Source organism: Zeus faber (genome assembly GCF_960531495.2).
Source record: "Zeus faber genome assembly, chromosome: 8".
NCBI lineage: Eukaryota > Metazoa > Chordata > Actinopteri > Zeiformes > Zeidae > Zeus > Zeus faber.
Window position 1 is genome coordinate 14,011,012 of NC_137195.1, and position 13,230 is coordinate 14,024,241.

The 13,230-nt window shown below is 45.5% G+C and overlaps 2 protein-coding genes across 2 annotated transcripts in view; one reads left to right on the forward strand and one right to left on the reverse strand.

Moving 5' to 3' along the window:
* Positions 1–3,465, forward strand: part of ttyh1 (tweety family member 1) — a gene marked incomplete at its 3' end in the record, with an annotated part of 28,875 nt that extends 25,410 nt beyond the window's left edge. Inside the window, exons 12-15 of the mRNA XM_080006203.1 lie at positions 71–210; positions 874–1,041; positions 2,745–2,823; positions 3,382–3,465. Of these exons, the coding sequence (XP_079862329.1) occupies positions 71–210; positions 874–1,041; positions 2,745–2,823; positions 3,382–3,465 (471 nt within the window). The remainder of the gene's footprint in view (positions 1–70; positions 211–873; positions 1,042–2,744; positions 2,824–3,381) is intronic.
* Positions 3,466–4,604: 1,139 nt separating this feature from the next.
* josd2 (Josephin domain containing 2) lies at positions 4,605–7,574 on the reverse strand. Its single transcript, XM_080006209.1, has 5 exons — positions 7,372–7,574; positions 7,049–7,177; positions 6,202–6,327; positions 5,902–6,096; positions 4,605–5,621 (listed from the first exon to the last, which is right to left on the reverse strand). The coding sequence occupies exons 2-5, from the start codon at positions 7,168–7,170 to the stop codon at positions 5,510–5,512; spliced, it is 555 nt and encodes a 184-aa protein (XP_079862335.1). The 5' UTR covers positions 7,171–7,177; positions 7,372–7,574; the 3' UTR covers positions 4,605–5,509.
* Between the last annotated feature and the right edge of the window lie 5,656 nt (positions 7,575–13,230).

Below are 13,230 nucleotides of genomic sequence, written 5' to 3' on the forward strand. Positions count from 1 at the left end.
ATCTGCCCCGCCTCCGCCCACTCGTGGCCAATCTCCCAATTGTGATTTTTTTTCCTCTCGTCGTTTTCAGGACTACATTGACTCCTTGAAAGGCCTGTGTTACGATGGGATGGAAGGACTGCTCTACCTCTCTCTCTACTCTTTCCTCTCCGCTCTGGCCTTCACCGCCATCCTCTGCTCTCTCCCCGGAGCTTGGAGGAGCTTCCCGAGGTGAGGGAGACCTGTGTGTTCTTTCGCTCTCTGCCGTGTGTGTGTGTGTGTGTGTGTGTGTGTTTGTGGAAACTATGTTATTTAGGGAATTGTTTAAATGTTGTGTTGTCGTTTTTTTGTTTTTTTTTGGAGTAGGCATTGAAGCACAAGTATTGGATCCTGCCACTACGTTAATCCATGAACGTAAACTACATTGTTGTAATGCAAGAATTGGTTTTCCTGACAAATACTGCAGATGTGTCACGTAATTTTTTTGTTAAAGAGCATTGAATAGAACTAGAAACATTGAGGAAGTTAACATAATGTTTCAAAATTGATAAAAAAAAAGTTTCATCATTTGTATCCGTTCTTATTAAAATATGAGGCTTCATTACTATGAATTATTCATTACTTTTAATGCAATACTATTTTTTGGGGGGGTTTTCTGTCAAATTAACAGTAAGCTTTAAACAGTATCACTGTATCTATAGAATACATGACTATATGTAATATAGTATAGCATATACTATAATAACTGATATAGCAGAAAAAGTGTTTGTTTTTACGTTTGTTTTTTTTGCTTTGCTGGGGAGGATAAATCACAGAGCTTATTATGGGTTATCAAATATTGCGATGCTTCCCTGACTCCCTCGCTCTCTCTCTCTCTCCCACGGCCGGCAATAGTGATTCTGAGGAGTACGAAGATTCTGACAGCGAGAGTGAGGACCCCTTCACATCCCATCAGGCACGTAGACAGACGGCCACGGGGTCTCAGCGAGGGGCCTTGCCCCCCTTCTATAATTACCCAGGGCCTGGGTGGACACCCCCCTTTTCTAGCGCACCGCCCCTCCCGTGAGTAACACAGACACACAGACACGCAGACAGACAGACAGACAGAATGGCCCCGAGTGCCGCAGCAGGAAGAGGGCGACACCTTAGATTACCGTTCTTACGGCAGCGTTAGCGTTTCTCTCTCCCGGGGGGTGGATGAGCAGCTGATCCTAGATAAACATATGTTATACTTTTATACAGGAAGCCCCCAGATGAAGGAGTGTGACGAGGTCCAGCAAGCGTTAGAAATTATGCATAAAGACAAACCTGCCATACAGGTATTAGGATACCGTATCCACATTGAGCTTTAATGCCATCCCTTCATAACATACATTTATGTGAGCATAGATGTAAACCACTACACATTTTTGAACACAGCCCACCCAGGTTTAGATTAGGTTGCATTAGGTAGTGGGATTACATCATGTTATGACATCATAGTGAACTGCACCAGCCCACTAGGCCGCCAGGCTGAGCACATGCATCGCAGACAGACGCACAGACAGGTCGGTATGGACTGGAGTAGGGGGGGGAAGGCGGGGGAAACAGACACCGCTGCAGAGGTCTGTCTGTCTGTGTGTCTGTCTATTTGTCTGTCGAGCGTTTCAAAGACAGACACCGTTAGGCTCCCCGATCGTCCCGCCCATCTTGGCCGTGTCTCCGGTGACGTCCTATTTCCTGTGCGGTAGTAGACTGCTCTGCTCTCTGCGGGGAGAAGGGGTCGTTAACGAGGCCGCGCACGTAAAAACTCCGGCGAAGTGAGACTCAGGTTGACATAGGTAACCCCCCCCCCCTCCCCCACCCGCACCCGCCCCCCTTCCACCCCATCATGGCCATCCATCATCCGCACTGTGGCGTCCCCGTCCTGTGACCAGAGCTCTCAAATTGATTCCTCCTTCTGTCTTTCTCTCTTAACTCTCTCTCTCTCTCTCGCTCTCTCTCTCTCTCTCCCTCCCATGCCTGCTCTCTTCTTCCTGCCTCCTTTCTGTTGACCCCCCCCCCCCTCTCTCCCTCCCTCCCTCTCTCATCTTTTTCTTTACTATCTCTGCTCTTCTCTCACCCCAAACTTCCCGAGTCCAGCTAGTGCTACGATCTAACAACATAGCGTAGAGCCTAACCCTAACCCTAACAGCAGGTAGCCATCTTGACTTGTCCTTTGTCTAACATGGAACGGCAGCAGTGTTGACTCACACTGACCACGGCTTACTAACGGAGTCCAGAAATTAAATCACCTTCATACACAAAGTCAACTCCTCCTCCGTAGAACGGCTGTAAGAGCTCGCCGTGCTCGGAATGTGGCCAACCTCAGAAAAACCGATAAAGCATTGCCGCTTCAGCAGAACCGGTCAACACCGGTTTTAAAGCGCAAAAATTGCATCTAAATTGGGATCATAGGTATAAATTGCGCCCATGTGGAGTTGACTGTTTACTACACCGGTGCCGAGCGCTCGGAGCTCCACACCCGAGCACCGAGCCCCATTAACACTGAACCAAACACTATTTATATCAAGCTCTGTTCTTTTCCGCGCCATTTCTCTAATCGCTCTTTCCTTTTTCTCTTTCACCTTTCCCCCTCGGCTCCCCCCGCTGCCCCCCCCCCCCCTCGTCTTTCTCGACACGTCTCCTCCCCCCGCTCCTCTTCCCCCTCTTCCCCCTCTTCTTATTCACCCTCTGCCCCTCCTCTCCTCCTCTCCCTGTCCTTATCTCTCTCTGTCTCTATACAGGACTCCAAACGTTTCCTCCAATGGCAACCCTGGCTATGAGAGCCTGCCCTTGACTGACAGGCAGTCCCCACCCCCTTCTGTGAGTTCCTCTGTTCTCGTGACGTCGCCATGTTCTGTGCCATTTCTCCATTCGCCATTTATGCGGGCGTCCGTTTGAAACGACCCCGCCCCGACCCCGCCCCGACCCCGGCGAACGCTGCGAGAGCCTCGCGAGACCCCGTGGGGGCCCGGCTTTAAACTGCTGTAGTCGAACTGTTCTCCCGACGGCCTCCCTCACTACCTGACTTTCGCGTTCAACTCATCGTACGCACATTTGTTGCCAAATTTTATATTTTAAAGAGCGTTGCGTGAGAATTTCATTTTGAGAAGGGGGGGTGGGGTGGTTATTAATGATATACGGTAGGTGTTTAAAATTCCAAATCGTGATTTGGTTCTTCCCTGTTCAATCTGTACATTATAAGACAGCAGGACTTTCCTAATGGCGGTCAGATAGTGAGACTCCGAGGCCCGACACTTATTCTGAAAGAAATTGTGTCGCTGACGCACATGAATAATCATTTTCTTTCCCCTTTTTCCCCTTTTTTTTGCGTCAAAACATCTTGGGATCCTCCTCGACGTCGTCTTTTCCGTACAACAGTACTCTCCGAGCATGCTGACTGGTTACGGGGGCAGTCAATCACACCCCAACTCTGCCCATTCAAGGAACCTGTATTCACGTTGATTCTTCTTTTTTTATTTTGATTTTATTGTTTTTTTCTTTCTTCTTGTTTTGTTTGAAAATGTATAGAGAAAAAAGAAAAAAAGTTTAATTTTCATATGGACACCTTACTGAGATGGATAAAGAACTAATCTTAATAAAAAAAAAACCGGAATGCTAGATGTGATTTCCAGATGTGTAACGTCATTACCATTGAAATATATAACTGATAGCACTTAAGAAGGAGGAGGACGGAGGAGAGGCCTTGCAGCGGAAGGTAAAAAATAAAATACAAAAAACACGCTCGCTCAGTGCTCATCCTGTTCCCGTCCGTCCCACGTCCGTGTGAACTGTGAGCAGTTGTGAAACGAGCCAAAATGGTATTGACGTTACGATGTTGTAGCTTTATATTTTTTAATGTTTCAGTACCACGGATTTTATTTTCACGTTTTTTTTTTATATATAAATATTGTTGTAGAAAAACACTGGCACGTAGCAACACGACACTTTTTTTTCTGTGAATGGATATGCAGTTCCCTAACTTGGTATAACATTTTTTTTGTTTGTTTTTTGGTTTTTTTTTTAACTTTTTATAGGTGGCTATTCTGTGTTCCCTTGTATTCTGATATTCTGTACATTTTAGTGTCTATAATATCTGAATAATCATGAACCTTTTTGCTCTTAAAAAAACAAAACAAAACAAAACAAAAAAAAAAAACCATGAGGCTATGACGAGCCTATTTTAATTCGGACTGGATGGAGAACTACAGTTGCCAATCAGTCTGGAGTGGAGAAACCCAAATCTCATGCAATGACAGCAGGTACACAGCAATATGTCTCCTGCTACTGGTGCTGCAGTAGCCCTACCGTAACTAGCAATAATAACTCCATGTATAGCAGTGGGTCTCTGAGATCTCAATAAGATGTTTTGTGTGTATATAGTATCGTTGGAGATTTCATTGATATACCCTTTCCTTGGCTCCTGACCTTGTTAACCCCCAGATTAAGTTTGTATGGTATTACAATGCTCCTTTTGAATGGCATCCTTTTACACTCAAGAGTCTAATATAAATAAAAAATAACTATGATAACCTGACACCCATCTGGTCTTCATCATGTGGAATGGATTGACATCAACCAAAAAATGAGACATACATACATAGTTTTAAACAAATGTTTAATATGGTTTTAATCACCATGGATCGCTGAGTTTGGTTGCGTCCGTGTGTAAATAACACGTATGTGACAGAGATCCTCGTTTATTTGGATCCACGGGTGAGACGAGACAGTTTTGAACGTACAGTTTGTGTTAGTGCCGACCAGTCAGTGCATTCGCGGTACCTGTGTGCATAGATAAACACAACGTTCCAACGCGTCCGACCCTGCAGTGCATAGCTTTACAAAGATTGTGGGAGAGTTGCTGTATTCAGATGTCCCTTGCATATTTCTCACTGGGTACAGTTATGACACGACCAGCAATTACAAAAAACGTGATTAACATTGTGGCGTGATGTCACGTGACGAAAAATACAATACATTTTTGATACGCGTGTTCCGACTACATTTTAGTAGTCTGTGTAGTCCGAATTATTGCCAATAATATTTCATGCACCAAAAAAAAAAAACAGAAAAAAAATATATTTGCAGATTTTCTTCAAACAAAGTTATAAGGTGTAAAAACTCAGCCATCATTAAAATAGGCCTAATTCATCACTCTTATTTGAGGCGCTGTCAGTCTGAGTGCATTCTCATTGAAACCCTGGCTCTAAGACGCCGGAGAAGGCGTTCCCACGCCGCAGACCTTCTGAGAACAACCGTTTCTCCGCTGTAACTTAACAATCAAAACAGATCTTCATTTAGGAAGCAACTTCACCTCAACTCTTCTTTGGAAGTGTGTGTGTGTGTGTGTGTGTGTGTGTGTGTGTGTGTGCGCGCGCAATTTGTATAGAGATGTTATGTAATTATAGTGCAGTCCCTGAATAATTCTTACAAAAAAACGCATTCAAAAGAGAATCTTTCCAAGTGGAGTAAAGAGTTTTTCCATGCTACGTTAACCACTCCCAGGGAATCACTTTTTGGGGTCGTCAGAATTCAGCCACGAGCCGTCCTCTTCGACGTCCCGCTGGACGACCAGGAGCATCTCCGCCACGTCCTGAGAAAGCTGCTCGCCGAGAAAGGCGCTGAAAGGGAGCGGGGGCGACAGGGGAAGGGAGACGGTGAAAGACATGACCGCATTACAAAAGGCGCGGAACAACAACACCGACGACGGCAGAAAACAAACAAAACAGAAAATGAGGTAAGAGCCACGGGACCAAGGGATGACTCACTCGACCAGGAGGCGTGAGGGAGCTCCACACAGTGAACCACAGTGTGTCCCTACTCCGCCATGGCTCCCAAGACACAAAACACGCGACTGTTCTCAGACCGGTTTCCCCCGACGCAAAGACCGCAGCCCCGTACCGTAGGTCCGCCTCGCCTCCGATGCAGGCCGGGTTCTTCAGCTTGGAGTCCAGGTTGTAGTACTGGGCGTCGACCTGCCGCACGGCCAGCCAGTGCCGCCGCCTGAGGGGCAGCGAGATGATCCCCAGCGACACCCGCGACGGAACGTTCAGGATGAAGCCCTGGACCTTCGACAGGCACAGACTCTGCACCGTCCTACGTTGAAAACAACAAAAAACAGGGTGTAAATATACAAACATGCATTCCCGGGTTTCATCTCGCTGTTTGATCATATTTAGAATATATTATTCATTTCCATACCTGCGCTTGTCCCACCACACCGCCGCCAGCTCTCTGCTCTGTAGCGCCGCCATGATGATGTTGACGTCATAGTTCCCCGTGCCCAGCATCGAGCGGTGCGGGTTCACAACGCATTGTGGCGCTAACCTGCAGATAAAGGAGACGCACGGTAAAACGACGGCGATTGAACCCAACAAGCGGCGGCGAGAATAATTTGATTGGACATAAAAGCCGCGTAGACTTTAGTCGTCCCCCGGAGGGAGAGTGTGGCGTCTCACGTCGAAAATAAATCACAACAAAGTAATAAAAATTTAAAAAATGATAATAACTATTTGTATAACTTTTTGGAAGTTTGAAATAGAGAGAAAAATGGATATATGCAAGAAACGATAACCTTGAAATAAACAATAAAGCCGTAAACCTCTGCATCAACAACTTCACATTCTGTGATGGGAATATGCAGTTCCCCCGAAACCAGTTATGACACTTTCTTCTTCTTTTTCAGTAGGTGGCTATTCATTATTCGCTTGTATTTCCTGAACCTGAACAATCATCAACTTTTGCTATTAAAAAAAGAAGACTATTTTGAAGCCTGGACGGAGAACGACAACTGACAATCAGTCGTGGGTGGAGAAATACAAAGACCCTGCAATGAACGCAGGTGCACCGATTTTAGCTTGAAAGGTTGTTGTTGTTGTTGTTGTTGTTGACGATGATGATGACGTCCTCAAAATGTTGACGCTTCCCTGTGTCGCGACGCCGACGACGACGACGGCGGGTTTTGGACGTGAAGCCGCGGGACGCGGGCGGACGGGGCGCCGTTGAAAAAGCAGCGGCTCGTTCCCCGTCGCCCCAGGGGGCCGCTCACCGCTTGCAGATGTCGTCGGCCGCCTCCTTGGTGAACACCCGCTCCTGGAGCACGTTGTTCAGGGCGTGGATCGCGCACAGCTCCAGTCTCTGTTTCTCGTGGAACACCTCTCCCTCGCTCATGCTACCGCTTCGTAGGAGGCGGGGACAGAGAGCACAGGCAGTGAGCAGGCAAGGCGTTTATCACCCGGCGGCCATTGATCGACCCCGCCGCTCGACCGGTCCCCCCCCGCACACACACACACACACACACACACACACACACACACACACACACACACACACACACACACACACACACACGGGGCCGGAGACGCCGCTTACCGTCGGGTGGGCTGATTCAAACCCCCCCAAACCGACGGAACCGCGATGGAAGGGCGACGGTCGAGAGGTGGGTGAGCGCGGCGCGGAGAGTTTATAAACACATGGAAAAACGCCGAAACGTGTCGTGTCGTGTCGCGTCGCGTCCGCCCCCCCTCCCGTCACACGCGAAAGCCGCCGACGCTGACGCGACCGTTTCCCGTCGGAAGATGCTGGAGTCTGACACAGCGGGAAACCGGAAGTGGAGTTGTTGTGGCCAAACACCTGCCACGCCCCTACCACGTGACGGCGAGAGCGAAGCACAGCTCAGACGCCCTGGGTTGCTTTTTATCATCACTTACGGCAAAATAATTGTATAAACATTTACATATATATATATATATATATATATATAAATGAAATCTTGTCCCCCCCCCCCCAAGATATTTCTGTCTATAGAATATTTCAAAGCTATTGATAATATAATATTAGTGCTATCGCTGAATTACACTAATAATATAATACTTTGTGTATCTGTATAGTGTTATACAATATTTATATATATATATATTAGCATATATATATATTAGCATAAAAAGTTTAACAGTAAACAATAAGCATAAAAAGTTTAACAGTAAAAAAAAAAAAAAAAAATATATATATATATATATATATATATATTTTTTTTTTACTGTTAAACTTTTAATGCTAATTGTCTGTACAACAATGCACCACCCCTTACCAAGAAAAACAAAAATCGTTAAAAAATTGACTCTGAATACACCGATTGTGATTTTGAATTGTACTCACAAAAAGGCAATGAAACTGACGACGATTTGTAAAGATCACAATTTTTTTTTTCTGTCATATGGTGCCCTAAGGTGTTCTGTTGGTATTGTTGTGTCTACACAGCTTATCATTTAAAAAAAAAAAAAAAAAGGAGGCCAAAACATATCCTCACTAGAATACAACGATTCCGACGGTGTCTCCGCCGAACTAATGTAAATACGGACAACGTGTTTCTCAACTTCACTTCAGCGTCATCTAGTGGAGAGCTTTAGCATTGCGCAAATTGAAGCAATAACGAGGTCAAGTTCAAGTTCAAGTGATTATAACAAAAATAATAGTAGTAATAACATTAATAATAATAATAATATTAATAATAGTTATAATAATTGTGGTTATTATTACTATTATGGCCAGCTGTACCGTGAAACAAATTAATCACTCGAGAAAGCCACCGCCACCTGGGTCCCATACACCACACGACCAACAGGGCTTTCATTTATTTTTACAACCCGCAACACATATCAGAATCCCCGAGGCCACAACCGGCTACGTCAGTCCACGTCACGGTGCTGTCGTCAGTCAGTAACAGTAGATTACATAGTCTGGGTCACCCTCAACACAAACAGCAGGAGGCACCGATAGGGAGCGATGCCCCAGTAATGTTGTCTCTCTCCGGAACAGGTGGCACTTTCTCAGGTTGGGCCTCAACCCGGCCTGTTGAACAGCGACGAAGACCTCCCGCAGAGTAGCCATGGCCCCCTCGAAGCTGTTGGCGTGTACCAGCAGGTCATCCAGGTACACCACACAGCCATCGCGGGAAACGGCTGCCAGCACCCTCTCCATCGGCCTCTCCAACATGGCCGGCGCATCACAGCGCTCAAATGGCATGACTCTGAACTGCCACAGCCGTTGCACAATGGTAGATGCCGTCTTTGGCCGGGGGGCCCCTGCCACCACCTCGACCTGCCAGTAGCCGCTGTGCTAGTCCAGGGGGCTGAACCAGCTGGAAACCCGCGATGTAGTCCAGGGCGTTGTCTATGTGGGGTAGTGGGTTGGAGTCCTTGGTGGTGACAGCATTCAGACGCCTGTAGTCCATACAGAACCTCCAGCTGTCATCATTCTTTCCCATCAGGATGGCCGGCGCTGCCCACAGGCTGTGGGAAGGTTCACTCACTCCCGCAGCAACCATCTCCCGGATCTTTTCCTCTGCAACATGACACTTGGCCAGGGTCAGATAGTGGGGCCGCAGGCGGATGGGTGGGGACGAGCCAGTGTCAATGGCTAGCTGGACCTCGTCTGCATGCAGTCCTTGTCCCTTGCAGCGTAGAGGTTGGCGTTGTTGTTGAGGAGCTCCTTCAGCTTCTGACGCTGTTGGTTATCCAGTCCCCCTTCGCGACTGGCTGGGATATAGAGGACCCCCTAGCGGCTGGCGGCGATGTGGAAGACCCCCGGGCGGCTGGCTGCGACATGGAGGGCCCCTTGGTGGCTTGGGGCGACTTAGAGGGCCCTCTAGTGGCTGGTGCGGTTCAGGCAGCAGCCGTCTGGCCGTGGTATCGCCGGGTCCTCCTCCTCTGGCCAGGGTGGAGCGCTACAGTCTCCAAGCCCATCGGCTTGGAGACTGTAGCGCTCCACCCTGCATGAGCATGGCTCGAGACACGTCGACCCAGTTCCCCAGCAGCTCAGCAGGTCGAGACCGATGATGCATCTGCCCTGGATGTGGGCTAGCCAGAACTCATGCACCACCTCCAGGCTCCAGGCTGTGGTGACGGCCTGGAATTTGTACTGGTCCGCTGGTGCGAGGTCTAGCAGTACTTGCAGCACCTTTCCATCCAGTGCCAAGGCCAGCTGGATGGCTGCCTCGTTTGTTGACACTTTGATAGTGTTACACATATTACAACAATTATTACACACATATTATAACAGAAGATGCGATACATAGTAGGAGTGGGCGATATGGACTGTTTAAAAAAAATACAGCTGTGAAGATGTAAATTCACAAGACTAGGCTACCCTAGTTTTGCTGGACCATCAATTAAAGGGGGAGTCAGTGTTTTTTTAAGGGGAAACTTTTGAATTGTCTTTTTCAAGGAATGAGTCCAAGTGGAGCTGAGATAGCAAGGAGTTATCGGGAACGTCATGATGCTGACCCGGACAGAAGAAGAAAGTACCTTGAAAAACAAATAGACAAATGGAATAAAGACAGAGAAAGAAGAAGGGTGTTGAGCTCAATGAGAGAGAAAAGGGGGCAAAAATAAAGAAATGGAAGGAGGCAAAAGGGCAAGCCAGAGCCAGAGCCAGAGCCAGAGCCAGAGCCAGAGCCAGAGCCAGAGCCAGAGCCAGGGCCAGAGCCAGAGCCAGGGCCCGAGTCAGGGCCAGGGTCAGGGTCAGGGGCAGGGTGAGAGCCAGAGCTAAAGCCAGAGCTAGGGCTAATGCTTTGCTACTGACAGCTGGTACGGTCAGACAACCCCCAACACCCCTGAAATTCCTGAATATCCTGAAAATAAGCCTGAGCCAGGGCCCTCCACGTTAGAAGGTGGAAAGACACCAGATAACCCCTGGAAACCAGAAATGATTGATTTAAAGCACATGTGGGTGCGTCCTTAAATTACGAAAATGAAGGCTTCCCAGATGTCATCATGGACGTGGAAGGGCACAGTGTGAAAGTTAAGTGTTTGCACCGCAATGGCGCAAACAGGTTATTTTTGCCAGGTTGCCAGGAGGACGTCAGTTGGTACCATGATGGGCAGACACGTTGCTTAATGCCAGAACCACAAGCTCTGAACAGGCACTCTCTACAGATTAAGCCGTCTGTTTGGAAATATGTGGAAGAGCAATTACAGTGATTCATTCTACCCCCAAATTGAAATTGAAGGCCGCATTTTTTTTTTTTTAATCAACCGTTCAGTTTATTAAAGTGAATGGAGTATTTTCCCAAGACAAAACGTATTTTTGGCAATGTTCTGAAGATGGTGTTTTAATAACAATGCCATATTGCGAGAACCCGTGTGTGTTTTTTTACAGCAATGTATTATTAAAAAAAATTCACGTTTGTAAATGATGAAATCACTCTTTATAATGCTTGAGGGGTTCCTGTTGTTTAATAAATTTTATGTTCTCTTCTAGTTCATCTATTAAAGCTTTTGTCCACGCTGTCAAGTCGTTATCCACCCTGTCACCCTCATGTTTTATGAAAATAAACAATTAATTACATTTTTATATTGAAAATATAATATATATGTATTATATTACTTTGCCGTTGATGATTTAATAGCCAGGACTTCTACTCTCTGAGGTAAGTGCTGGAGTATGTTAAGGTAAGTTTCATTTAGGAGGATTTAAATGTGTATTTAATACAACACAGACAATTAATACTATTAATTTATTATAACCCAGAATCGCGACTTGCGGCCGCCTGCGCGAGCCCCTCGTGCCGGTTATGCACATTTTAGTATTTTTTGTGCTTATAGAGCTTATTGTGCGTAATTCCCGGGTGTTATGACATGTCACTGCATATATGTATGACCGTATGTAAATGTATGTGGCAAATAATCACTTGAACTTGAACTTGTACTTGAACTTGAACATTATTTTCACAAGTAAGCAAAACCTTTTGTGTGATTTCTTTATAAACAAATGAGAACCAAATAGTATTGTTTGAAAGTTTGACCAGATATCTTTGTTGTTCGATTTTATTCAGAAAAGAAAGTGCAACTATTGCAGATTTTAAAGGGAAACATATTTTGCAGTAATTTCATTATTATCCAAATACTTTTCCCCTTAATTAAAATATATTGTTGGGAAAGAGACTAAATATATTTCTGAAAATGTACATTTTATCATCACAATGCAATGAAAATGTTTTTACTCTACTTTGAATTTGCCCATGACAGGGAAGGCATATTTTTCGGTTTGCTCGTTGCTTTGCTTGCTTCTCACAAAATCTCAGCTTTTTCTTTTGGAAATAGTAAAGTCTTAAAGGCACTTCATGGTGATTTTGACCCAGAAGCAATATTTCGTAACCGTGGTAAACTTGTTTGAAATAAATAAATTAATCAGCTACTGTACTGTGTGATTTATTATGTGTGCTGGCAGCGCCATACACTTACTATTATGCATATTACTACTATTATTATAATAGCAAAGTGTTGTTGCACTACTCCCACAGTGAGTTTCATAGATCACAGATTGATACTTTATGGTAAGTTTCGGACAACGGTGTACAAAATATTCCAGTTTTTCTTTTTGCCAAACCTCGGGCGAAGGTTTGGCAAAAAGCATCACCATGAGATGTCAGTGTGATGCCACATATTTCCCCAATAAATCTGAACCGTTTGGAACCCTTGAACTTGAACTTGAACCCAAGTTGGAGGTGTTATTTAAGCAACAAAAAAAAAGGAGAAGGCCAGCACAGATTCACAGTTTCACCAGGAATTGTTTAGTGCAGTGGTTTCAAACTCAGGCGACTTGGAGGCCATCTTCTTCTCGGGGGCCGTGTTGAACTTCAAAGGAAAAACCAGCCTATTTAATTCGGTTTTATATTTTGATTCAAGATTCAAGATTCAAGATTTTTATTTGTCACATACATATACATACTTTCATACATATATGCAGTGAAATGTAATGCAACGCACCCGGTGACAGCACACAATATGTCCTAGGAAAAAAAAATATATATAAAAGTAGAAAATTCCTTTCTAATAGACCGACTAACTGACTCCTAAAACGTAATACAGTAAGTTGAATACTTATAGAATAAGATAAAAATAAATTGAAATAAAATGGAATAGATAGAAGGAATACGCCTATGTAGAAGAAGAAGAAGAAGAAACAGACTTTATTCATCACGCAACACACCACACTATAACACATGCTTGCACACACACACACACACACACACACATGCACATGCTTTGATGGTGGCCGGTGAAATGGATTCTCTGCTTTTGACCCATCCTGGCTTGTCCTTCCTCCGGGGGCACAGCCAGGAGCAGTGGGCAGCATACGTATGTATATACAGATATGTGCATTGAAGTGGCATGTGAATGTGAATAGAGTGAGGTAGTGTTTGGGATAATACAGCACAGTATACAACAG

Bases quoted from the DNA above. Each gene is read 5' to 3' on its own strand.
- josd2 (XM_080006209.1), bottom strand. From the start codon at position 7,170: ATGAGCGAGGGAGAGGTGTTCCACGAGAAACAGAGACTGGAGCTGTGC. The intron at 6,328-7,048 runs GTGAGCGGCCCC...CTTTATCTGCAG, and splicing joins GCCGACGACATCTGCAAGCG to GTTAGCGCCACAATGCGTTG. The intron at 6,097-6,201 runs GTATGGAAATGA...TTTTCAACGTAG, and splicing joins GTGTGGTGGGACAAGCGCAG to GACGGTGCAGAGTCTGTGCC.